We start from the raw sequence: 26039 nt of genomic DNA, 5'->3' as shown, positions 1-26039 counted from the left end.
TGGGTTCCTGAAACTTTCAGGAGGCAGTCAGGCTGCCAAGTGTATTTGCAGGTATTTCCCTCCACCCACGAGAATCCTCCCTTCTCCCTAATCATGCCCTAATCCTCGCGGGGCTCCGGGAGTTGGAACTACAAGGCAAAAATGCCAGGCATTTGCGATACGGAGATTGCTCAATGCAGGACAGGAGTGGGCGGGCGGGCCGGTGGGTGGGTGAGTGAGCAGGCCAGCTGCCCTGGGGGTCCGGGCGGCACCCTGCCAGAGCCTGCGTGTCACTCTGGCAGACCTGCTCCGGACAAGCCAGGGATCGGAGCCCACGGGCTGGGCGCTATGGCGCTCGATGACCGTGGAAACCCGAGGTCAGCTGTTTCCACTCATCCTCTCACGCCACCACGACTGGGCGCTTCATCCCACAGACCGGCCCAGGTTCCTGCAAACACCCGTCCTGTGTCCTGGGGAGTCACTGAAGGCCTTCTCTTTACAGATGGGGAAACTGAGGCTCTCAGTTAAGAATCCTCCCAGAAAATTTCCCCTCCATGGGGTTCTCTTGGAGACCAGACCACCAGGTGGTCTTGGGGCTAAAGGACATAGATCTGATATCTGAAGGGGGAGGGACGTGGGGGTGACAGCAACCTGCCCCTGGGCTAGTGCTGCCTCGGACTAGGTTCCTGCCCTTCGGCTCCCCCCCCCCCATCTGTCAGATTCTCCCCACCCCCCAGGCCTGTCTTCAAGGCCTCTAGGAAGTCCTGCTGCCTTACCAGCTGAAAGTGTGGGCCCCCCAGGCCCAGCTCCCACTTAGTGGGTGTTGGCTACCCACCTACAGGTTTCCCCATTACTGCATGCATCTGTTTCCCTGCCACCGCCACCGCCACCATACTGTGTGCTCTCACCCCTAGGCCTGAGGCTGTTGGTCTTCCCACGTACCTGCCCCATCCTGGGGGATGGAGCCCAAGGTCCACACCCCCTCTCCAAAGAAGCCCCTCCCTAGCCTGCACCTGTGCCCCGCTGCCCTCCCTCCAGGTGTAAAGCCCTAGGCACTGGGTGTAGGGGTTGGAGAGGCCGCAGTTGCCTGAGGTCTCTAAACCGTTGATTCCGGGTGTGGTTTTGAGATTAAACCTGGCGCCTTTCCTGTGGCCCCTGATAAGGGCAATCTGGGGCTCCTATCTGGCGTTTTCGGCTTTAAAGCCCACTGACATTGGGGAGCCCGGCGCAGTCCTGCCCGTCTTCTGAGAGGGGAGCCCTGGGTAATAAGCGCCCACCACCCCGGGCCCTGCTGGGTGCCCTGTGTAGGCGCTCTCTCGGGGCATGGCCTCCGGGCCTGGCCTCTGCCCTCCCGCCCCTGTCCCAGCACAGCGACTGAGCCCGAGCGGTGCTATTAATAATTATGTCAGACAAGTGTGTAAACAGGCCGTGCTGTGCATGGGAACCTCAGTCCGAGAAAGGATTGTTTCATCGCTGATTCATCTCCCGACACCCTTCTCCAAACTCCTGGGCTCAGATCCTTCTTAGATTGTACTGGGGGCATAGGGCTTGGAGGAGGGGAACCTACAGAGCCTGGAGCAGTCCGGGAGGCTCCTTGGAGGAGGAGGATTGAAGCTGGATCCTGAAGGAGGGTTGGGAAGAAAGAGGGCTGGAGGCACCCCAGGCCGGGGGGTGGTCAGGGCAGAGCTGCCGTGGGGATGGGTCGGGGGGGCCTGGGGTGGCAGAAAGGCTGAGGATATTGGGGCTGGATCCTGAAGGGATTTGCACCGAGCACTGGGGAGCCATGGTGGCAGTGAATCCAGCTCTTTGGAAAGACTGATGCCGCAGCTGTGTGGGGGATGGATCTGCAGGAAGAAGCTGACCTCCGGGCTGGGCCCAAGGAGAGGAGAGCAGCGGGAGAGACCTGCACTGCGGTGATTCAGCTCCGGGAGCCAGGGGGCCCACGGGCCTGGAGTCGAGGTCCTCCCTCTCTCTCCGTCTTCCTGGCAGTCGCTCCCTCTGTGTGGCCTCCAGTGGCTCTGGTGGCCCCGGCGGCCTCAGCTGTCCCGGGAGCAGCCTCTGCCGGACACCCCTGCCTCCCAGTGAAGGCTTCCTCTGCCCCTGCCATGGTGATTCTCGAAGGAGGGGCCTCAAGGCAAGGAAGTGCCTAGGCCTTTGTTCTGGTCCCGGCCACAGCTGGACCCACTGCCTATTGTTTTCCAGGCTGTTGGTGACCTTGGGTCAGCTGGACGGCACCCACGGGTTCCCGCGGCCTGGCCACCTCCGAGTGCGCATGGAAGACGGCCAAGCTGGCAGGATGGTTCTCGGTCCCTCCGTGGCCTTGGGGGGACCACCAGGCCCCATCTGTGGTCTGAGAGTCGGGGACCCCCAGCTCATGTGGGGTGTCAGTGGGCACGGCAGAAACTGCTTACTGCCTGAGGACCGGAGTCTCTCAGGCAGGCTAGCGGCCTTCTAGAAGGGCGGCTCGAAGGCCCAAGTCTGTCTGTCTGCTCTTCCTGCTGAGGTTTTGGGGATCCTCGCTGCATGGGGTGTGCATGCGGGAGGGGCCCGGGCAGCTTGGTGGAGTGGTTATGAGCTCAAACCTGGAGTTTTCTCTCTGGGGTTCGATCTTAGCTCCAACTTCTCAGTTGTGTAGCCTAAGTTAAGTTACAAAACAAACAGACAAAAAAAAAAAAAAAAAAAACACACCCAACCTCTGAGCGGCAGTGTCCCTGCCTGTGAAACGGGAAAGGCCTCATCCTGTGCCTGGCCGGGCTGGTGCCGGGGTCGGGGCGGGGGGCCGTGCAGGAACGAACAGGAGCTCGCACCGGGTCTGCGCCCGGGAGATGGGTGCTTGGCTGGTTTGCTGGGAGCGGGATGGGAGGGGCCAGGGACTGGGGCGGACCCAACTTGTAGAGAACCAAGAAGAGGGACCACACGCCATGCTGTGACACAGTGGGGCCAGCTGGACCTCAGCCGTGTCACCTGACCCCTGTGATCAGTCCCCACCTTTCCAAGTCCACCCCCAGGGGCAGTCCCTCCCTCCTTTCCTCCGCTCTCGCCAGGCCCCAGATCTTCTGCTCCTGAGCTGGAGAAACCTCTTCCTCTCCGCTTGCCCTCCCCGTCAGACCGTGCCCTCCACCCTCCCTGCCCCCACCCCGGGATCTGGTCCCTTGTCTGTAAAACAGAGTGATTGGACAGGTGGCCTTCTGCAGCTGGGCCCACATTCTCACCAGTGACACCCCTGGGACAGTGCCCCACAGCCCCACCTCCCACTTCTGCACAGGGAAACTGAGTCTCAGCCTAAGTGCTTGTCCCGGGCCTACAGGCTAAGAGATGGCCGGTGTCATGCTCTTCCTCCTCGCTCCCTCAAGCGGGGCGGGCACGAGGGTGGGGCTTCCTGGAACTCCTCCTCTCCTATCTCCCCTTACTTCCTCCCGGTCACCAGCCCTGGCCTGAGACTTCGGGGCCCTGGGAATGTCCGTGAGTGTCCTGGTTTCTGGCCTGGGAGCTATTGTGTGGGCGCCCGGCCTTTCCTTCAATTCAGACTTCTCCCCGCAAGGAGCCAGGAGAGAAGGATGGGTCAGAGCTCCTGTCTGGCCCTGCCCAGAAGGAGGCCCAGTCAGCCAGGGTGGGGGCAGCTGTCCACCCCCAGCGGCCCCCGCACACCCCACTTCCTACAGCCCCCCCAGGCGCCAAGGGCCTTGGCAATCACAGAAAATGCCAGGCACTTTTTTCCTTCTTCCCTGCAAATGCAGACACACCTTGACTTTATTTGTCTAAGGGTTTTCCATTTCCTTTTCTGGAAAGTGAGCAGGGTCCCGCGTGTCCCTTTCATCACAAAGGAGGCTGGGAAGAGAGGGGGTGTCCTGGGTCCCGTCGGGGAGGAGGGAGTGGGGAGGGCTGGGCACCCAGCACCTGTGCGACCCTGTGCTGTGCCCTCCCTGACCGCCCCCACCCCAGGCTGAGCTGACCCTTCAGGTTGGTCTCTCCGACGAACCAACCCATTTTCGAGTGGAGCCCCTCCCGCTGGGGCAGAGAGCTCCCACGGCCTCCGTGTGGCGTGAGGCTGCCCAAGTCTGCCCGCTCGTGCGTCCTGTCCGCGGCTGTGCCCACAGTCGCATTCCCAGGCCTGACTGTCCGAGCTCCCCCTTCAGCCCTGGCTCCCACTTGGACTGGTCGGGGTGTGGCCGGCCCTGAGGGCAGAGCCCCTGCCCCCCAGCCTGGGTGCTCCCCGAGGCCAGCGGGGCCTGGAGGGGAAGTGGAGTGTGGGCTGTGAAGACAGATAGAGTCACACAGGACATCGTGGGCGTGGGGACAGCGAGTGGGCGGTGTGCCGTCCCGCCTCCACCAGCCCCTCTCTGCGGGTCTGAGCCGGCCTCAGACAGAGGGGCAGCCAGGGAATGTCCCCACTCCCACCACCGCTGGAAGCTCACCCCACCCCGTCCCGTCTCTTCTCTTGCTCGGACTTGCCTCTCCCAGAACTGCCTCCCTTCCTTTACATAAACAAATCTGTCCGCCATGTCCCCTCCTCCAGGAAGACTTTCCTGATTACGGGGAAGAGGTGGGGCTTTTCCGCTGCCCACGGATCCACCTCACCCCTTCCTGTGGCTCAGGCCCGTCCCGGCTGCCCTCCCCTGAACACCCGGGGCTGCACGGGGGGCCCCCGGAGGTGCAGGCTTCTCTCTGTCCTCAAGGGCACTTGAGTCAGCCAGTGTCTGGACCGGCATGGGATGCAAGAATGGTTTCTGATGGCCTTGACCATGAGGCTGGCCCAAACTGGACACGGGGGCCACTATGTTACATAGCTGCCGCTTAACATTAAGGATATGTCCAGCCGAGGTACCCAGGCCCAGTCCTTCTAGCAGAAAGGCCCGCAGGGGCCCTAACCCACAGCTCCTGCTCACAATAGCCGCTCAGCAGTCCCCCCGCCAGAATCAGGGGGCTTCCTGCTGACGATAGGCCGCGGTCTCTGCTTTCACAGAGTAAGAGCAGGCAAATGCTGCTTTCCCTTCTTCTCGTGGCTTCCAGGAAGCTCAGCTGGAGAGGGGTGCCCAGGTGCCGTCCCTCTCAGGTATCATGAGGCGCTTCCTCCCTCTCTGTCTTTTCACTTCAATTCCGTTGGGATTGGGTGGGTATTTTTTAAAATGTTGTCAAATCCAGCCCCTTGCTGCTCCAAGTCCTGAGACCGGCAGCCTCAGCATCGCCTGGGAGCTTGTTAGAAATGCAGATTCTCAGGCGCCACCCCAGCGGGAACCAGGACCTGCATTCAATAAGATGTCCAGTGGATTTGAGTGTGCGCTGATGTCTGAGAAGCGCTGTTGGAACCCTCCATATAAAGAAGGTGTGTAAACAAGGCAGGTCGGGAGTCTCCCTCTCCCGCCCTTACTTCTCCACCTCAGGACTTCACCGGGCTGCAGCTCTGCCCATGCCCAGCCCCAGCCCCAGCCCCAGCCCCGGCTCTGATCCGGGCCTTCGGGTCTGCTTCCCTGCAGGGCCTGGTATTCACTCTCTCTCAGGCCTGGGCAGAGTCAAGGTCAATGTGAGTCCTAGGCACTGCAGCCCCAACCCCTCCAGCCCTGGCTGCTCAAGGGCCCAGTGATGTCGGCCCTGGGGTGGGGTCGGGGGGGCCTGCAGGGAGGAATTGGGGGGGCCCGGCCTTGTTCATGCAACAAGCCCTTCCTGGCCCACGGTGTGGCCTACCGGCTGCCTCTCCGCTGGTGGGGGCGGGGTCGCTGAGACTGGCCTACTATGTGCTCCTGGCCTCCATGTGCCTTTGTGCAGTAGGGCCTCCAGGGCCTGGAAACCCTCCTGTCCTAACACCCTGATGCCCTGGGGGTTCGCAGGTGCTCAGCCCTGGTGACGGGGGCCCTGGAGGGGGAGGCACGGGGGCCTGTGAGTTGGCGTCCCCGGGCCGGTGGGCATAGCTGTGGAACAATAGCACAAAGCAGGAGGGGTGTGTGCTGGGGTGAAGCTGCTGGCGCTGGGGGCGGGGGCGCCAGGGCAGGGGGCCATGTCATCGTTTTCTCATTAGGCAAGGCAGCGATCCGCCCGTGTGACATGATCTCGCTGGCCCTGTGGGCTCCAGGAATGTTGGCTTTACATGAATAGAATCTGCAGACCGAACCGCGGAGGGAGGGAGGGGTCTCCAGTGGATGCGGACGAGGGCGGGCCCTGCCCACCCTCCCTCTCACCCTCCCAGACGCGCCCCCACCAGCCCCAGAGCACGGCATCATGGCAGCCCAGGAAGCCGGAGAGTGGAAGGGGGTGGCCCCGTAGGTGGCCTGGGGCAGCCCTGGTCTGTGGGGGCCGAGCACAGCCTCCTGCCCCTGGCTGTGTGCTGGCAGGCGGCTCCTGGTGTTCACCTTAGGAAACTCGCTGGGGCCGCCCCGCCCACTGAGCCTGCTCCCTCCTGGCTGTGACCAGAGAGCTGGGCTGGTCCCAGTCCCCGGCCCCGCCCAAAGCAGGGGGATGGGGGTCCCATCTGGAGACGAAGGGCGACTAGGACACACACAGCAATGGACAGAGCCCTCCCAGGTGAGGAGCCGAGAAGCCGTGCCATTACAGAAGTGCCCTCCATTGTGTGGCTCTTGCCCACGGCTCCACTTAAGTCAGCTCTGCGGTGAGGAGAGTAGAGCAGAGGCCCTGGGTTATGGGCAGTGCCGGGGCAGCGGCCGTGAGCACTCAGAAGTGCCCGAGAGACCGTGCAGAGGCGCAGGGCTTGGGGGCTGGGCAGCACACGTGGCAGGGGGTTTAGGAGGTGCAGGGGGTCATGGCCAGGGTGTGTGCCATTACTCCGTGTGCTCGAATGCACCTGTGCATGTGGGGATGTGCATGCCCTTGCATGTGCCTGGGCATGCACACACATGTTTGCAGGTGTGTGCACACATGTACACACATGAAACGACGTGCTGCAAGGCAGCCCATGTGCGTGCATTGAATGTATGCAACATGTGCACTGCCCACACCTGTGTGTGTGTATGCACTCGAGCCGCTGCCCTGTGTATGTACACGTGTGTGCACACAAGCCCATGCACTGCCAGGGGAGGAGGAAGGACAACTGGGCCTCTACTGGCTGAGGCTCCCTGGCCACGCGTGGCTCTTTGAGAGCAGGTAAGAGGGTTGGAGGACTCATCATCAAGGAGGAGAAGGCTGGGGACACAGCTCAGCCTGGGAGCACGCCCTGCATGCTGGAAGGATCATCGTGAGCACAGCTGGAGCGGGGGGGGGGGGGGGGGGGGGGCGGTGCCCTGTCTGGCCCTGCCCTCTGCATGCTGTCAGGCCAGCTGCCATGATGGCTGTCGAGACGCGGCAGCGGTGGTCTGGGTCACAGGACGACTTTTGTTTTGCTCTGCGGGCCTCTTCCTCCACAGAAAAGTACTAAGAACTGAAGTTTACGACTGGGTGGGTTTAAGCATGCATATGTGAATCCGGGTGGCGAGCTGTGAGGACAGCCCCTCTCACAGTGATGGAAGGACCTCCCTGACACTCTGGTGCCCGCCGGCATCTGAGCAGCCTGCTGCAGGGCCTGGGAGGGGGCACGAGGCTGCCTGGGGCCAGCACTGATCCCCCCGGAAAAGCCCCGTGAAGCACCCAAGTCATCCCAACAGCAGGGCCCAGGGAGGCAAAGACACCTCGGCATGGCGATGGGACCCAGGTGTGGCAGAACAGGCGCCAGGAGCCATGGAGGCTCCCAGGAGGAGCCAGAGCCGAGAAGACACGGTGAGAACAGCAAAGACAGCGAGACCCGCAGGAGGGTGGGGGCCGGGGGGCCGGGCAGCAGCGGGTGTCGGGAGAGGGTTCGGAACAGGGGGCCTGTGGTGAACCCCTGCTCACTTGCCCTGGGAGCGTGGGCCGCAGGTGAGGAGTAGGCCAGACGGGGCGGGGAGCAGGGAAACCTCAGAAGGTGAGACGCTGCAGCTCTTGGCAGCGGGGACGGCAGCGTTGCTGGGGACTGATGGATTGAGGCGCCTCCTCACTGGCTCAGGAACCCCTAGGTTTGGGGGCCCAGGGAAGTAGAAGGCAGGCTCTGCTGTGGATGCTTTCTGGCGGTCCGGGGCCTCCTGGTTGCTGGTGAAGGAGGGCACTTTGCTGAGTCCTGGCTGGAGTCCTAGGAGGGGGTGGCTCGCTGTCACCACAGAACAGAGGAGGGAGAGACTGGGCGTGGCTGGCTGGCGGACCGGCCTTGGTGGGGACCAGGAGACCTGGATCCCAGGCCTGCCTCCCTGCCCTGACCCACTGAAGGACCCCGGGCATGTCACCTCGCCTCTCCGAGGCTGTTTCCCCATGAGCGCAGTGAGGGCGCCGGATCCAATGCCACCTGACCCCCTTCTCCCGATGTGATGCTTTGCGGTCTAAAAAGCAAAGACAAGAGATTTGCGAGGGCCCAGGGCAGGAGGGGCTGGGGGCCTGGAGAGTCGGGCGAGAGGCTATGTGGCAGTGAGGTGGGGGGGATGGGGAGGTTCGGTGTGTGTGCCCGGTGTGCGGAAGGGACCCCAGACCACCGGCTCGACAAGAGCTTCCCTTCCAGGGACTCGCAGCACAGGGCGGGATTCCAGGCAGAGGCCCCAGTCCTGCCCAGCCCCAGCCCCAGCCCCAGCCCCCTGAGGGTGTGGCGGGCAGCCCTGTGCCAAGGCCACCACCAGCAGTTTCTGGAAGTGAGGGATGCTGCCTTCCGGGCCCAGCGCTGTGCCAGCCCGTGGAGTGGGGTGGGCTGGGGAACCGCGGCTGCACTCACTGTTGGAGGACCTGCTCTGCCCAAGCACAGTGGGGACAGGACCGGCGCTGGGGGGCCGCCCTGTGCTCCGCAGTGCCCTCACTCAGGCTGCGAGCCCTGCCTGCCGGCGGGGTCTCTGGGGGCGTGCGGTGTCAAACCCTCCCCACCCCGGCTGGGCCGGGGCAGCTTTTCCTGTCCGCTCTCTCTGACTCCTCTTCTGTGGCATCAAGTAGGGGCGATGGCTGGAGAGCTGGAAAGGCCTGCTTTCCAGAAGTAAGTTTGACATCGTCCCTCCCCTGCGTCCCTCCTGATGAGCCTCGGTGTGGCTCAGGGCAGGCAGGGCCCGGGGCAGTGGGAGAAGTGAACCGGAGGCCGGAGGCAGCAGCTCAGAAAATGACTAAATTGTTCCTCCTCCGGTGAGCACCGGCTGCCCACTAAATCCGGTTTTGATTTAAGGGGGATCGTGTGACACCTAAATGGCCAGGAGTTATGTGTCACACAGGGAGGGACTCACGTGCTTGGGGAGGTGGGCACCATGTCCTTGCAGGGAGTCCGGCCCTCAGACAGCAGATGCCGCCACGCCCGGCCCTGTGCTCGGCTCTGCCACGGGGCACAGCCTCATCACCCCACAGGGCCATGAGGGGGCAGCCTGGTCTCACGCCCAGAACTGGGGGTGCTGCCGTGGAGGAAGGGGTCCGGGGAGGCCGGTGCAGGTGGAAAGGAGGAGGGGGAGTGTGTGCGCCAGCATCCAGGCACAGGGAGCCTGGCGGTGGGAACCAGGCCCTTGTCTGGGGTTGGGGAGGGGTGGTGGCGAGTGGCCAGCCTTGAGGACTGGGCTGAGGTGTCTGGAGGGATGTCCTGTATCCTCCCTGGTCCCTTTGCTCTGGGCCTGGGTCTCACCTCCCCTCCCCTGGGAGGGGGCGGCTATGCTTCCCGGTTAGGCTGGCTTCACGCTCGAGTCAGATGCCCGCTTTGACCTGGGCCTCCCGTAGGCCAGGGAGGGAGACAAGCCCCATCTGAGCGGCCAAGAGGGAGGGCCTGAGGGTCCGAGATCAAGGTTGGGGAAGGACAGCAGCGAGCCCCCTGCGCAGGGAGGGGCAGTGCTGGGAGGCCTCGGAGGGCTTCTCTGGGAGGGGTGTGCTCTCCAGGCCCCTCTGATGCTCTGCCCTGCCTTCCCACCCCACCGGGGCTCTCTGCCTCGCTTCAGGGAGCCTGAGCGACTCTGCAAAACTCATCTGAGCGGCTGTTGAGCCAAGGTCACCGCCAGTCGGCTGCCCGAGTCCCCTCCCGCCCCAGACTCCATCTTCCCAGTGGGCCTCTCGGAGGCAGTGACGTCATCATTTCCCCCGCAGCCCAGCCTGCGGGTGGGGGTTGGGGGGGTGGGAAGCCCTGCCTGGCCCTGAGGGGAGGGTCCATTTCTTCTGCCCTGCGAGGAGCCACAGGAACTCCTGGCTGAGAGAGCGACACACCATGGCCACGTCCATGGGCGCCTTCTCCCCACACAGCCCGCGGTCCACGTCCTGAGCCAGCATCTGAGGTTCTGGGCGCCTGCCTCTGGACAAAGCCTGCGGTTCTCCCCCTGGGTCCCGGTGGGGACAGAGCCCAGATTGTCCTGGGAACGGCTCTGGCTGGAATTCGGGACTCGCCGGGCACGTCAGGAGTCAGGCACATCTGGAAAAACGTTTGTTGAGAAAGTCGCTCTAGCAGGGCCAGCCAGTGCCTGGCCTCAAGCCCCGCCCAGGGCTCAGGAACTGGGGCGAGGGGCAGTCCCCCTTATTTAGCCTGGCTCCTGCCCTGGGTCCTGGAGGCTGGGCCTGTGCCGCTGCCTCTGGGAGGGAAGCGGAGCCTGCCCAATCAGGCCATGCTGGGAGGAGGAGCCTGAGCTCCCGGGCCAGTGGGTCTACAAGGGGTGACTCCGGCCTCTCCCAGCCCCTCTGTGGGCCCACTGTGAGCCCCACGTTTCCTCCCCATCCAGCCCCCGCACCCTTATCACTCGGGAAAGGTGGGGAGGTCTGCTTATTCTTACCTCCTCACGCATCCTTGCGCTGCTGGGGCCTGGATCCCCCAGCCCTCACACGTGTTCTTGGGGATTCCATCTGGTAACCAGGCTCTTCCTGAGAGGCAGGCAGAGAACCAGGCTTGGGCTCAGGGACCTAGGGGTCCTGAGATCTAACCCCAGCTCCGCCATTCCTTGTCAACTCACTCAGCACCTGGGCCTCCCAGGACTGCGGTGAAGACAGGCCATGAGGAGATGCTGTTTTCCTCCCTCCCTCCCTCCCTCCCTCCTTCCCTCCTTCCCTGGTTGGCTCGGATTTGTGGCAGACCAGCGAGAAGGAGATGGAGGGGTTTGGGGCCTCCTGGGCTTAGGGCTCCCATGGGGGCATTGTCTTCCTTTTACATTGAAATAGTCCAGGCATGGCCACAGAGGCCCCTGTGCATTATGGGAGGTGGCGGGGGAATAAGGCGGGCTGGTGTAGATGCCTTCGTCCAGGGGAATGGAATACAGTGGCGGCACTGCGGGCAGAAACCCTGCTGGCGTGGGGGAGGGGGCGGGAGATGCAGGGGGTGGCCAGGGTGTTGCCCTGAGGACCCTCACGTATCATCCTGACCCTGGCGGGTGCCTAATTTGCCTGGGCCAGAGTGCTTTGCCTGCCCTGTGACCCCAGGTCCCCCGTCTCCTGCCCTGCTCCAGAGGGACGTGGGCCTCTGCCAGGCACACACTCACACGTGTGCCCTCCATAGTCACAAGCCCTGTCACCCAGGGTGCCCACAGAGAGCCCGCAGGCTCCCACGCCAGAATGAGTGCTTCAGGAGGACCCGACCGGGGCCGTCTGGCCCATCGGCCTCTCCCAGGGCCCAGGACGGTGTAGGGCACGTGGCCTGCACTCGGTAAACATTTGTTGGGTGAATTAGTAGGCCCCAGGTGACTCCCACCCTCGTGCATGGTGGCACAGTGTGTGACCTCAGCTGCTCGGACCCTGACCTGGCCCTCAGACACTGTCACAGAACCTGGACACACTCAGGCCTCCCGGGCTTTTAGCTCCAGCCCAAGCCTAGTGGCCACTGCGGGCCTGGTGCCAGCCCTTCCCTGCCGCCTTCCAGCCCCACCCTGGCTGGGACCCAGTACCTGCCAGTGTCAGAACTCGTCCCCGCACCGATCAGAGGGCAGGGATAGGGGTGGCCCTGTCGGGACCTGGAAGCCAAGGGGGAAAGCAGGAGGGCGGAGTGTATGTCCCTTACAGGACATTGAAGGGAGACAGTCTGGAACTAGAAGACCGAGGCTGAGAGACGCCCCGGCCCTGCCCTGGGATCTGGTCTGAGGGGACACCCTCCGAGGCCTGGTGCAGGGGGATCTCAGGCCTGCGGAGGGAGCCTGGGGGCCAGAAGGAGCCTCCCCAGCTACGGACAGCTGAGCCAGCGCCAGGAGTGACGGAGGCAGAGGCGGTTCTGGAAGTGGCCCCGGCGGGGCTGGCTCTCGCTCTCTCTTGGTTAATAAGGCACCGATTACCTCTGGCCTTGCCTGCCGGGTCTGTCTGAGCAGGCAGGACCTGCTGCCACCACGCAGACTCCCGCCTCGTGTCCACTCCATCCTGTACTTACAGGCACTTGAGTGTATTTGGATAGACCGAGCTCCCCACACCTCACCCGGCGGGCCTCCTCCCTGGTGACCCCTGGTGGCTTGTTGCTAGGGCCAGGCCGCCCTGGTGTGTGCTGTGGCTGGGCAGAGGGTGGTCAGGGCCAGGGGCCTGGCCGGGAGGTTCAAGCCCACATGCTGATCTCTGCCCTGTGCCCGGTGCAGACACGACTCAGAGGAGCCCTTCCCCTCACTGGGCCTCAGTTTCCCACGTGTGACATGGGGAGAAGCCGACACTCACATGTTGGGTTGTTGTGGGGCAGGCAGGAGGCGGGTGGAGAGGCCCGGGGAGGGCCCCTCTCCCCTGGGACCCCCTTCCCCTCCTCTGCTTAGGCTCCACCCGGTTGCTCCTTCCACACACTAACAGGAGGGTGGACGGGGCCCTGGGTTCCCCACCAGCCTCAGGGGCTGGGAATCCAGTTTTCTGTTTGGTTCACCAGCTGCCGCTAGGCCTCCGCTCGGGGAAGTGCAGGACTGCAAGGTCTGCGTCCCTTCCTCCCTCCCGAGCTGGGGGCGGGGGGGGGGGGTGGGAGCTGGTCTGGTTCCTCCCCCACCTCCCCGCTGCTCACCCACCTTTCCCTTCTTCACTTCTGGCTCCGGGCCCCGCCGGGTCTCCCCTCTCTCAGCGGGTCCCGCCCTCTGTGCGTGCGCTTCACCCCTCTTTCTCGGCGCTGGCCGGTCTGTGTCTGGCCTCCCTTCCTCTCTCCCGCTCCGTCCGGCCGTCCGGCCTCTAGGTCGGGCCGCCGTGCCCTCTGTCTCCCCAGTGGTTCCGCCAGCCTGACCGCCTTTGAGGAGAAAGACCTCCATTGCCCTTGTCTTCCCCCACCGACCCCTGAACTACTGATTCCAGTTGTTGCAGAAGCTTGAGGCTGCCCAGAGCGGGGCCTTCCCAGAGCCCCACCTCACCCAGGCCTGCCCTTGGCCACAGAGCGGAGGGTTGTCCACAGACTAGCTCTCTGAGACTCCGGATGCCCCCATGCCCCCATCGGCTGAGGCCTGGCCGGTGTGCAAGGGTGCTCTGGGACACCCCTGAAGTGACATCCAGTGGCCACGCTTGGACCTGGGTGCAGGAGGCCCCTCCAGATCCCCGGACCCACGGACTCCAGGCCAACCACGCTGGGTGGGACGGGGGTGCCAGGCCAGCAGTCTTGGTGTCCACCTCCGGGGAGGGCAATGTCCGCCCGCCAAGCCCAGCCTGCCCACCCCACTCCACCCCATCCGGAGTGCCTGGCTCTGCCCTTGGGGACCCCCTAAGTGTTGCATGCAGGGCAGGGACACCCGCATTTCTCTGGCCCCCTGAGTGGGGCCGGCTTGGAGGAATTTCCCAAAGCCTATTAGAGCCGTGGCGGCCTTCTGCCTGCCTCCTCGAGCTGGGCAGGGCTGTGGGTGGAGGGAGAGAGGGAGGGAGGGGGCAGAGGAGGGAGGGAAAAAAGTTGGCAGGCCAACAGCGGAGCTGTGTCTGCATCCATCGCTGAGAGGAGGCCCGTGCAGTGTGGGGCGGGCCAGCGGCAAGGAGAGGCCTTCCTCCCTTTGTGCTCCCCCTCCCCTCCTCCCCCTGGGGGCCCTATAAATAGGCCCTGCCCCGGCTGCCGCGGCTCAGCTCTCGGAGGGAGTCAAGCGCCAGGCAGCGGTCGCAAGCCGAGCCCCCCCGCCAGCATGGCCAGCGAATTCAAGAAGAAGCTCTTCTGGAGGGCGGTGGTGGCCGAGTTCCTGGCCATGATCCTCTTCATCTGCATCAGCATCGGCTCTGCCCTGGGCTTCAATTACCCCGTGAAGAACAACCAGACGTCAGGTGGGACCCAGGACAACGTGAAGGTGTCCCTGGCCTTTGGGCTGAGCATCGCCACGCTGGCCCAGAGCGTGGGCCACGTCAGCGGCGCCCACCTCAACCCGGCCGTCACCCTGGGGCTGCTGCTCAGCTGCCAGATCAGCGTCTTCCGGGCCATCATGTACATCGTTGCCCAGTGCGTGGGGGCCATCGTCGCCACTGCCATCCTCTCCGGCATCACCTCCTCCCTGCCCGACAACTCGCTGGGCCGCAACGGGGTGAGTAGGGTGGGCTCTCGCATGGCGCCGAGACGGCACCTGTCTTGTCCTGCGCCCACCGTGCAGATGGGGACACTGAGGAAGAGCGGGGACGAGAGGTCGCTGGAGGTCTTCCCGAGGGGGCTGGGACTCAGCTCACTCGCAGCTCGGGGTCTGCTTCCTGTCCCCCGAGTCTGTTCTGCCCCGCACTGTGGGAAGCTGGGACCGAGCAAGTAACAGTCTTGCCCGTGCCCTCTGAGGGCATCTATTATGGGCCAGCAGTTCCTCACCTCTCACCTGTAGGTCACGCCCCCGCCCCCAGCCCGGCCTGCGGGGTCAGCGCACTCCTCCTGCGGCCCCCCAGACCCCGGGGAAGCTCTGCCCCTCGCCCCAGCCCTCGAACCAGGTGCCCGGCAGGCAGGTCTGCAAGTGTGGGGGCAGGACTCCCACGGGGGCCCCGCCGACCTCCAGGGAGCCCCCACATTCACACAGGTCCCCAAACAAACTGCCTTCAAGGAAACATCTCCTCCCGCTGCTCGGGCTCCAGGAATCAGACAGGTTCCCGGGCTGCTGGCAGGTGGTTTTCCTGGATTACAGTGAGGGCCAGGGCGGGGCGTCTCACGCCCCCCCCCACACCTCTGTCTGGGCTCCACTCACTGTCGCTGGGCACTGGGGGGTGGGACCCGTGTGTCTGTGTGTGTGAATGGCCGGCACACGTGGACGCCAGCGTGGGGCTTGAGTTTGTGCATCCTGTGCGCTCCGGTGGGGGTATCTGTTTCTGCAAGTGTGTGTGCGAGCGTGTTCGCGCTGCAACGTGAGCCCGTACGGGGCGAGGGGGTCCCCGCCTGTACCCCCCTCCTGGCTCGAGTGGGGCCGGGGCCGGGGGCACTAATGACAAGCAGATGTTGGCAACTGGGTGGCAGCTGCTGAAAAGAATTCCTCGTGGGCCGCTTAGCACAGCTAATTGGCTGTTGGCTGCCGCTGCCTGCAGTCGCAGACCTGGGCTTTTCCAGACCCGGAGCCAAGCGCACACTCAGACCTGGCTCGGGCCGCACGCAGCAGGGGGAGGTGAGGTTTGGCCTGGGAGGCTGAAGAAGGCTGGAAGGATGTTGTGGAGCACCTGGGGCGGGGGGGGGGGGGGGGGGGGGGGGCTGCCCGCCGGGGAGGGAGAGAGGCCGCGGAGCAGAGAGGAGGAGTCGGATCTGGAGCTGGGAGGCTGGCGGGGCCCTGGGCAGGGCCGGCGGGCGTGGGGACAGCAAGGGAGCTTCCCAGGCAAAGTCCAGATCCCGGCTCCAGAGGACCCGCGCAGAGGGCAGCTGGCGTGGCCCTGCCACGGGGGGATTAGCACTTCTTGTGTCACAGTGACACCTCACCCAGCCCTCTGTGGAGTCAACCGCCACTCAGCCCGAGATTAAAGATTAGCCCTGCGGCTGGAGTTTAGACTTTAGTCCGGGAAGACTTGGCCATGGTGGCCGTAACGGGGGCCCCATCCCTCCAGGCCTCAGTCTCCCCAGCGGGGGCACAGGCGGGCGACCTCAGGGAGTGCCCTTCTGGGTAAGGTCAGGTTCACATCGGAGCCCAGCGGGGCATGTCGGGCTGGGGAGAGGGCCCTCAGAGGGGAGGGGCTGTGACTCCCCAGCCCCCTGGGCCCCTCTCCATCCTCCCTCTCCGGGGACAGGCAGGCCAGGCCTCTGCTGGCCGACTCCCCGACAGGGGCCTCCCAGCACAGGCAGACCTGGCCACGCCCTGTCTCTTCCCCTCTCTGGCCTCCCTTGTCCAGAGTCACCCCAATACCTGTGCCGGGCAGAGTGCAGACAGGGAGGAGAGAGGAGCAGCTTAGTTGGGGGGCCAGCCCTGGGCTGGAGGGCAGGTCCTGGTTTCCTTGGATCTGAGAACCCTGAGGCGGACCTAGGTGTCTTGGTAGCTCTTAGCCACGCCCACATTTCCAGCAAGCTCACCTTGCGGGCTCGAGTTTGTCACCCTCCCCAGGGGGGTTGGCTAAGAGGCCCCAGAGGGGCCGTGCTGAGCATGGGTGAGCCGAGCCTTGTGGCGGGGGCCCAGGCACTGCCCCACACACGTGGTGGGAGTTTGGGGCCTGGAGCACCAGTCCCAAGTCCAAAACAGAGAAGGGGCCCCCCACCCACCAAGGGGTCCTGTCAGACACTGGACCCTCAATGCCTCAAAAGAAACAGAGATGGGGGTACCCAGCGGGTGCCTTACCCTTTCCTCCAGGCCCAGGGGAGGCTCCCCTGGGGCCCTGGGCCCCACCCCGCACCGAGCCTGTGTGGAGCCCATCGTTGGCATGGAGATTTCCAAGGAAAATAGGGAAAGAAGTGGCAGGAAGTGGTTGGGTGAGTCAAGGGATGTCCCCTGGGGCCGTGGCGGGGAGAACTTTCTCTTCACTGAGTCAGGGCCCAGGGCACGCCCTGGGGAGGTCACGGGCCTCCGACCAGCCCACAGGCTTCCTGGCTGGTTCTAAGAGCCAGACCCCAACTTCCGTCAAGGTCAGGGGCAGGGCTGGTGCCCCAGCTTGCTCCTGCCAGGGCTCAGCCACTGATGCCCTGTGTGGCTTTGTGCAGGTGACCGTGCCTGTATGGCCCTAGTTCCCATCTGTGAAATGGGGACACAGCAGGGCGTGTCTGGGCTCTGCGGTGTGGAACGTGCTCGTTTGTGAACTCAGAAGTCCCGGCTGGTCCCTGCTCTTGTGATTCTTCCCCTCTTCGGCTCTCTCGCCCAGGATCCCTGCACGTAGGGCCAGGATGGCCACAGGCTTCCTGCAGGCTGAGCCGGCGGTTCCCTGCCCGGGGGGAAGCCCCAGGTCTGGGCGAGATAAGCCCCAGCACAGCTGCCGGTGATAAGAGGCAGCAGGCAGGTGCGATAAGGGGTGTCGGGGTGGCCAGGGAACTTCTGACTTTCAGGGGAGGGGATGGTCAGGAAAGCTTCAGGGAGGAGGTGCCACAGGAGCTCAAATGCGGGGACCCCTCTAGGGGAGGGCTTTCAGGCATAGGCTAGGGGCCAGTGGGAGGTCACGGACCAGACTGGGGTCCTGGTGGGAGGTTGGGGTCCTGGAGGATGGGGAGGGCTTGGGATCCAGGCCCGGATCTGACCGAGCCCTAGAGGGTACTAGAAGCCTGGCCACCCCAGAGCCTGTGAATTCGGCCCCTTGGGGGGCTCGGGCAGAGAACAAGCCTGCCCTCTTGGGTGGTCTTCTCTCAGTCCCGCTGATTCTGGGCCTGACCGCCTAAGGTACCTGCTGCACCTTAGCCCCAAACCTGCGCCTCTCCTGGTTTCCCGGGCCTCGGTTTCCCCAGCCACAGAGTGGGGGGCCCTGGTGCCACCACGTCTTCCAGGGTCGGGGACCACTCCTGCCTCCTCCAGAGTTGGCGGTTGGCGGGGGCGGGGAGGCCAGAATTCTCCAAGGGCGCTGTCCAGCCGGGCCAGCCCCGGGAGGGGCCGGGGCCGGTGGCGGTGCCGCCGCCGGGATGTGTAATTACCGGTTCCAGCCCGAGCCAGATGAGGGGGAGAGCGGCAGGACCTTTGCGGTGGAGACTCCCTCACCGCGGAAACTTGGGAGGCTGTTTACCCCGTTAGGGCAGCCCGCTGGCCCCTCGGTGCCACCCCCCACCCCGTGGGCCCTCCCCAGGGCTCGCCTTGGGAAAGCCCCACGCAAAGGGGTGCTGCTCCGAGAGGGGCGCTGGGTCTGAGGGGGCTCATCCAGGCACAGCCCGCCCCTCTGGGGCCAATAGGTCCTGCAGGCCTCCCTGACCTGAGCTCAGCCCCGACAGGGCTCCTGCTTTCTCGAGAGCCCCACCCAGCGGGCGTTCCTTTGGGACCCGCCCAGCGGAGCTCTTCCCCAGGCGGCTCAGAGAACCCCCTGCCTGCTTCTTGGGGACTGGCTGAGGAGTCCCCTGGGGGCACAGGAAGCCCTCCGTTCTGACAGGCAGAGCCCCCCGGGGGGCAGGAGAGTCGTGGTGCCCGCCCTCGGGAAGAACCCCTGTCTGGGGTCGAGCCCCCACACCTGCAGCTGTGGGCAGGAGCACGCTGTCCCCACCAGGGCCCCTCGGCCAGGGCCTCTCCCCAGGGACCAGAGGGACCCCCTTGCCCTCAGTGCTGCCCAGTAGGGCCAGCACACCCCGAGGCTGAAAACCCCAACTCCAAGGATGGGGAAGAGGCTGGAACAGGAGCAGCTCCTTTGAGTGCCTGAGGTCCACCATCAGGACAACCGTCTGCTCGGTGCAAGGGAGGGCGTGTTTGAACTGGGGAAAGGCTGCCTCTGAGCCAGTGAGCTCACAGTCATGAGGGGTGTGCAAGGAGCATCTGTGTGGCAGCTGGCTGCGCTGGGTCACGTGGCCGTGCACGGCGCAGCAGGGCGGTGGGTGGGAGGTCCTGCGACGGACCGGGTGCCCTGTGGAACCCAGCGGTTCAGATGTCCCGGGGGATGGGCTGGGAGCCTGGGCCGGGGTTTCTGGAGGCTGGCCGGGACAATGGCCGCGGGTCTGGGAGGCAGGGTCCGCATCCGGAAGGGAGGAATCCTGGAAACTCTCTGGGCTGGGGTCAGAGCCAAGGCCCCCATCTTCCCAAGCGGACATGCTTAAGCTGCACCAGCATATACTCACACACATATGCATGGGTGGGCACACGCATGGGGGCACGGGCCATTCTCAAGTCTGGGTGCTTCCACCCAGGCCCTGGGAGTCCAGGAGGGCGGGGCGGGAGCCCCTCAGCGGAGCCTCTTCCTCCCCCTGGCAGCAGGGCGGGGGCTGCCTGGGAGCAAGGAAAGGAGGGAGGGAGGCAGGCGGAAGCCATTGCTTTGTGTATTGTTTCTTGTCAGGAAGGTGAAATGGCTTCTGGGAGCAAATAAACGGCCTTTTGAGACCTGCCCCCTCTCACTCAGGGGGCCTCCTTCCCTGCCTCTTCCCCGCTGCCCAGCCTTCAGGGGCACCTTCGAACAGGTGCACCACACCTAGGGACACCCAGGGCGACACACTCGGAAGTGCCAGCAGGCACCCAGCATGGCCGTCCAGGGCCACAGGCTGCACGGAGCAGACTGCCCCCAGCCCGCAGAGCCCCTGAGAGCCAGGACCCTGGTGGCCGGGGTTCTCACAGTCAGCAGGGACCGAGCTGGTGTGTCTGAGGGTCCCGCACAGGCTGAGAAAGAGTGTATCTTCTCAAGGTAGGGGGTGCGGGGTTTTATGTATATTCCTGAAACCAAGCTTCTTAATTATGTGATTCAAATCCTTCTCAGTCATGCGTGTTATCTTTTGGATGCTTGATTCCGCCAGTTTCCAGGAGAGGGTTGTTAAATCCTTGCTCTGGCTGCAGCTCATCTGTGTTCTTGAAATTCTGTCGATTTTTGCGTCGTTGACTTTCAGGCTATATTTTCTGGTGCACAAAGGTTGAGAATTTTTCTAGCCTTTGGATAGGCTTGTCATTTACGTATTGGGCAGTAAATCTCTTGACATCCAAGAAAAAGGAAAAGGAGATCGAGTCAGCCCTGGGTATGTACGGTCACCCACCGATACCGCAGACACGGATCCACGCAGACTCACAGAGGGGCACAGAGCTGTGGGTGCCCAGGGGCACGGGAGCATGAGAATGCCCGTGGAGGGGTGACACAGGGGCCCTTTGAGGCGCCCCCACTGTGAGTGCTGAGTCTTGGAGGCAGTGGGGGGGGGGTAGGGGGGCAGGCCTCGCTGCCTCCCATCCCCTGTTCTTCAAGAGAAGATGCTCCAAGCCTCAGGCAGGCCTGGCTCTGGAGGCCCCCAAGGGTGGGGCCGAGGGTACCCAGGCCAAGGAGGGGACCCCGGGACTTGGAAGGAACCTTGGTCAGCCTGCCCAGGGCAGCAGAGAGGGTTTAAAGTGTTTCGCCTGGAGAGGCCAGCCCTGTGCCACTCTGGAGCCAGGGTACCCTGGCAGCTGAAGCCCCATCTTCTGCCAGCTCCCTGGTCCCGGCTGGGGACGGCCAGGTCCCTTGGCTGGGCCTGCGGGTAGCCAGAATCTTGGCTTTGGCCTTGGCCTTTGCTCTCTCGTCCCCAAGCCTCGGTCTCCCTCTAGCTCCTCACAGGGCCCTTGCACCTGCTGCCCTGCAAGGGCCACAGAGGCGAGTGACTGCCCTGTGGTCCCACGGCTAGAAGGTAAATAAACACACCGCCCTGGGTCCAGAGAGCTTTCCTGGGCTCGGGCTGCCCCCAGAGAGAGCGCAAGTTCGATGTAATCAGCATCCTCCGCCACTCCCGTCACCGCAGGGCCGGTGTCCCCTCCAAGGTCTGGGTTGGGAAATCAGACGTCCTGGCTGGGCTCTCGGGCCAGGGGGGTGGAGCACCCTGTAGCAGGCAGCGGGGCTGTTTCTCCACAGGACCTTCGACAGTTCAGTGGGGGCACGGGGCGGGGCGTCGCAGCAGAGGCTAATTGCAGCCAGGGGCCTGGGAAGGCTCCTTGGAGCTTGCGGGGTCCGAGTGCACCTGGAGGGCTGGTGTCTGCGGGCTGGGTACACGAGCGTCTTTCAGCTGCTTCAGACTAAATGTGTGGATTGTTCCGTTGTTTATACTTGCCGTCGCAAAACTGATGGTTATTTTTCTTTTTGGCGGCCTCAACTGGTGAGGTATCAGACCTGGGCTGGGTGGCAACACTACTACCTGGGGAGGAGCAAACGTTTTTTGTTTTGTTTTTTTTTTCAAAAACAAGTGACCACATCTGGGATTCAAGTTTAATGGGCTGTAAGTAGTAACATATTTTTTTGAATTTTTACCTGCTCTTTCCTGGACATCAAGTTTCAACAGACCTTTAACTACCCCTTCTGACTCTGAATTATCACGTTTTTCCAGATGTGAGTAACACAAGTGCATTGGCAGTCAAAGGAGAGGTGATCAGTAGACAGTGAAGCAATCAGGGGAGGCTTCCTGGTGGCGGCGGCAGTAATGGGTTTTAGAAGAAGGAGGTTACCAACCCATGTGGTTCTGGGCAGTCAGGAAGGGACATGCTAGAAATCCCAAGGCAGGTGGCCCATTCCTGTGGAGCCAGAGCACGGGGCGTGGCACCAGCCCCAGCCCTCCGGCCCCCGCACACTTGGGGGGAGCAGGAGCCGGGATGCAGAGACCTGTAAGAACGGGGTGCGGGGGAGATGAGCTCATCCAGGCCACATTTGTGAGAGAGTCGGGTGCGGTGGGGGGAGCACGAGGCCAGGAGCCACTTAGAGCAATGGGTCCATTAATCGGCGTGGAAGGGCTGGTTTCAGGACCCCCGCCAGCTAGCAATTAGGCCGGCCCTGGGGAGCAGAGGCGAGGCGGGGAGGAGCCCGAGCTTCCCAAGTGCTCAGACACTGAGGCTGGGGCAGGTGTGCACGTGATGGGCATCGGGACAAGCAGCTGCTGGCTGGCCTCACCATCCCTGCATCCATGGAGCCTGGCTCAGCACCCGGCACCCAGCAGGCCCCGCCCCTACCTCCACTCCTCTGTGCATCAGGGTACCCCCCACCCCCACCTGTCCCCCAACCCTGGGGGTAAGAGGAAAAAGGACCAGAACAAAGCTACAGCTTTTCCGATCCCCCCTGCCCCCCAACCACTTCCCAAGTGCCCAGACACAGCCCCATTGCCTTTGAACTATTTTATACTCGGAGAAACTGAGGACCAGAGAAGGCAAGGCTATGGCCCTGGTGCCCGAGAGTCAGAGTCCGGACCTGAGCACCCTGGGGTGGGGGGACAGTGGGCATTGTCCGAGGGCTGGCTGAGCCGAGGGCTCAGGGGTCTGAGTCACTTTCCCTGTAACCCAGGGCTGCAGACAAAGGCGGGAAGGGAATTGTTCGTGTAAGCTGTCCTCAGCGTGAGACTGAGAAAACTTCTGGAGGGTGGAGGAGTGCCCCCCACCTAGGGTTGTGCAAAATGCCCACCTGCCTTGGAGACACCCTCCTACCCTCAGGATGAGACCAAGTTTCCGCCTGTTCAGACACACCTGCCCGGGGGCAGGCAGCCGAGGGGGCCCCGCTCGGGGCTCTCTGGGAGCCGGCCTGTGCTGGTGCGGCCAGCTCCCCTGGGTGGGCGCACCTGGCCCCTGAGCCCCCCATGTGGGGCGGAGCGGGGGCTTGCTGAGGGGGAGGGTCTCCCTGGTACTGCTGTGGGGGGAAGGCCCTGGTGACTTCACAGCAGCTCCCATCCCCTTCCTTTTCCGTGAGTCATGTTACTAAAAGCGGCCCAGGAGCGAGTGACAGCCAGACGGTGGGGGGTGGGGGGGGGTGCTGTGTGGCCAGAGGGAGAGGGTTGGGCCAGGAGGGGAGGGAGGGCGCAGACGGGAGGGCCCCGGCCCAGAAGACATGGGAGAGAGACACTGGACCGGGGCAGAGGCAGGCAGAGGTGGGGAAGCAGACCCCAGGTGGGGCAGCAAAGGAGACAGGCACGGAGGGGCGTGGGACAGAGGGTGCTGGGCCAGGGGACTGAGGAGGACCCTCCCTAGCTGTGGGAGTTTTAGATGCAGCCAGGGGTGGGGTAGAATGTTCTGGACTTGGGGGATAAAAAGCAGTCTCCAGCCAGGCCGTCCCACCCGTTTGCTTCTCCTCTCCTGTGACTGTCCCTGAGTGTCCCTGACCATCTCCTCCCACGCCTGGGCCTTGCCCCTCATCTCTGGCCTGGGTCCCCATGGCCCTGGACTGGGTGTAGCTGATGCGGACACTCCCACCTCCAGTCCCACCCCAGGCCTCTCCGGCCTCCAGGCAGAGCATCCAAAGTCTAGGCGGGGTCCCAGGAGCTCAGCCGGTGCTGCCTCAACAGGTGTGACAGGGGACAACAGGTGTCCTGATGTCCACCTCCAGCTGTCCCTCCGGGCCCAGCCAGGGGCTGGTGTGATGGGCTCTGAGGGCACTGAGGGTCTGGCCCTTGGTGCTGGGGACCCTGACCCAGTGCCCACCTGCCCTGCTCACCTCACCCCACTGTCTCTGTCCCCTACAGCTGGCCTCTGGCGTGAACTCAGGCCAGGCCCTGGGCATCGAGATCATCGCCACCCTGCAGCTGGTGCTGTGCGTGCTGGCCACCACCGACCGGAGGCGCCGGGACCTGGGGGGCTCGGCGCCCCTCGCCATAGGCCTCTCTGTGGCCCTGGGACACCTGCTGGCGGTGAGTGCGGGGCCTTCCCCGGGGGGAGGGGGCGGTGGACAGGGTGGGGCCGGGCAGTGGCTTCAGGGTGCCTTGTTGTGGGCAGTGGAAGGGTCCCCCGACTGGGCTCATGCCATGGGGGACAACGAGCTCTTTGAGCCGGGGGCTATGGGGGCAGGGTGGGGGGTTCAGGTCCTGCCCGCAACAGGGGAGCACAGTGACCTTCCGGCCATCTTTCCGGGTCCATGTGCTCCTCTCTTCGTGGTTCTGACGGCCACCTCGCTGTCTCCTCCCTGTGCCTCACTCTCTCTTCCTCTCCCTCCGTCCCTGCTCCTCTGTCCCCACTCCCGGTGCCCCCCCCCCCCCACACACAGATTGACTACACTGGCTGCAGCATTAACCCTGCCCGGTCCTTCGGCTCCGCGGTAATCAGCCACAACTTCTCGGACCACTGGGTAAGGGCTGACGAGCTGCCTGTGGGGGTGGGCGGGAGGCCGCGGTGCCCAGGGAAGGCTGGCCTCACCCTGCGAATCTCCCCCTGCCCCAAAGGCTCTGGGAGGCCGCCAGGGCTGAGGGATGCAGGACGGTGGGACTGGTGAGCAAGGGGCTGCAGGGGCCCAGCTGGGACCAGCGTGGGCTGGGCACCCCTCCCAGCTCAGACCTACCCCAAGTCAACCAGCAGCTCGGTGGAGAGCGAGGCTGTGGACTCTGGGCTCCACCGCTTTCCGGCTGAGCGTGTCTGTGCGCAGGCTGCGGGCCCTCTCCGTGCCCGAGTCCTGAGCCGAGGGGTTGGGGCAGGTGGCACCTACCTGTCCCCCGGCTGCCGGGAGGACACACAGCCTCGCTGCCTGTAAGCTGAGTGCAGCACAGAGGGGCCGCTCCGTGGATTTAGCTGTTCTGGCTTTTGGTGTTTGTTCCGGGCCAGCCTTTCACCTACTAGACCCTTCCAAAGCCGGGGCCGGCAGGCGGCCCCCTCAAGAAGGGGCGGGTCTGACCGCGCCTGGCGTGCTGAGCTGGGCCACTCAGAGGGAAGGAGATGCCCACTACCGGAGCCTGAGCTGGGGCCAGGTGTGGGGGGCCTGGGGTGCAGCTCTGCCCCAGACACCGGTGGGAGACAACCCTTGCAGCAGGGTGGCGGGTGGGGCAGGGACGCGGGGGGAGCCTCCCAGGAGAGGGGACTTTCGGGGGAGCCCGGGAGGCCGGGCCGGCCATGCCCTGAGCACACCCGCTCTGCCCCCAGGTCTTCTGGGTGGGGCCGTTCCTCGGGGCCGCCCTGGCCGTGCTCATCTATGACTTCATCCTGGCCCCGCGCAGCAGCGACCTCACGGACCGCCTGAAGGTGTGCACCAGCGGCCAGGTGGAGGAGTACGACCTGGACGGCGACGACGTCAACTCCAGGGTGGAGATGAAGCCCAAATAGAGGGGGCCGGGCCCGGGCACCCCCGTGGGGGACAGGGGCAGGGGCGGGCGGAGGGCGGGGCGGGGAGGAGTCCGTATTGTAGACACTCTGACAAGCTGGCCACCGTCCCCTTGTCAAAGGTGCGGAGGGACGCGCGTGGCCAAGCCTGGTTTGGGGCTGTTGCTATCACTTTCTTTCTCTTTCTCTGTTTCCTGGCCTCGGGGCCTCCCGGAGACCAAGATGTACCACTCGCCCACCCCCTTGAAGTCACAGAGGAGGTGAAAGAGAGGGACCCGCTCTGCCAAGCTGTCCCCTCAGAGTGGGGCAGGAGGTGTGCCCGGAAGCCCCCCTCCTCCCGAAGCAGCTCACCAGCTCGCCCGCTGCGGGTGCCGGGGGCTCCACTGTCAGTGTTCCGGGCCCTTTTTGTAACGTGCACTTTGCCCCCTAGGGTGCTGTGAGGGACAGAGACCCCAGGAGGGGCCGGGTTAGGAGCAAGTGGTGACGAGCTTCATCTGCACAGCCTGGCTTGCTTCCGGGGCCCTCCTCCGGCTGGGCTGCAGAGCCTTGGGGTGGTCCGTGTCTCGGGGCCTCAGTGGCCCATGTCTGTGCAGTGGCAGGGACAGGGAGAGCTCTCAGTGGGCCCGAGGCCCCTCTGTAGGATCCTGTAAGCGCGGACGCACCGTGGGTCCTGGGAGATGGAGTCTGGACCAGCGCTGCGTTCTTCCTCCAGGGGCACACGTGGACACACGCACGCATGCGTGTTTCACAGCAGCGAGCGACAGCCTGGCCATCAGAAGCTCCTTCCGCAGTGGCCTGGCCAGACAGGGCCGGCCGCTGCTGAGCAAAGGGCTGCTCAGAGGTTGAAGGAGGAATTCCCGTGTTTCCCCACTGAGTTCCGGTTGGCCCGTCCCACCTGTCCCTGCGTCCCCCTTGACCGTTACTCGGTTCTCCACCCGCTCCCACCCCTGTCACACGGGAGTGTGCTTATTAAGGGACAGTTTGTGACCCGAGGCCCGAAGTCTGGGGACAGATGACCGTGAGGTGGCTGATGCTGTTGCCGGATCCTCCGGGGGTTCCCAAGTCCCCGGATGACTCTGAGGTGGGAGGAGGACCGGATGCCCCCCTTACTGCTGAGGTCCCGGCTGGAGGTGCTGAGGGCAGCGGGGTGACCTGCACAGGCTCCCCGCGTGACCCAGGCCACCGCCTTCTGTCCTCCTCACTCACCTG

General features: G+C 64.3%; 1 protein-coding gene and 1 long non-coding RNA gene across 2 annotated transcripts; one reads left to right on the top strand and one right to left on the bottom strand.

Moving 5' to 3' along the window:
* Nucleotides 1–251: 251 nt before the first annotated feature.
* LOC118497026 lies at nucleotides 252–25858 on the bottom strand. Its single transcript, XR_004899568.1, has 3 exons — nucleotides 25776–25858; nucleotides 13254–13262; nucleotides 252–262 (listed from the first exon to the last, which is right to left on the bottom strand). It is a non-coding gene; the product is annotated as an uncharacterized LOC118497026 (long non-coding RNA).
* Nucleotides 13887–24973, top strand: AQP1 (aquaporin 1 (Colton blood group)). The gene is made up of 4 exons (XM_028525745.2): nucleotides 13887–14354; nucleotides 23270–23434; nucleotides 23788–23868; nucleotides 24654–24973. Exons 1-4 carry the CDS (start codon nucleotides 13965–13967, stop codon nucleotides 24831–24833), a joined length of 816 nt encoding a protein of 271 aa, XP_028381546.1. The 5' UTR covers nucleotides 13887–13964; the 3' UTR covers nucleotides 24834–24973.
* Nucleotides 25859–26039: the final 181 nt, after the last annotated feature.

This window comes from Phyllostomus discolor, chromosome 10 (assembly GCF_004126475.2).
Source record: "Phyllostomus discolor isolate MPI-MPIP mPhyDis1 chromosome 10, mPhyDis1.pri.v3, whole genome shotgun sequence".
Classification (NCBI taxonomy): domain Eukaryota; kingdom Metazoa; phylum Chordata; class Mammalia; order Chiroptera; family Phyllostomidae; genus Phyllostomus; species Phyllostomus discolor.
The sequence above is the reverse complement of the archived record's forward strand: the minus strand, read 5'-3'. Positions and strand labels throughout refer to the sequence as shown.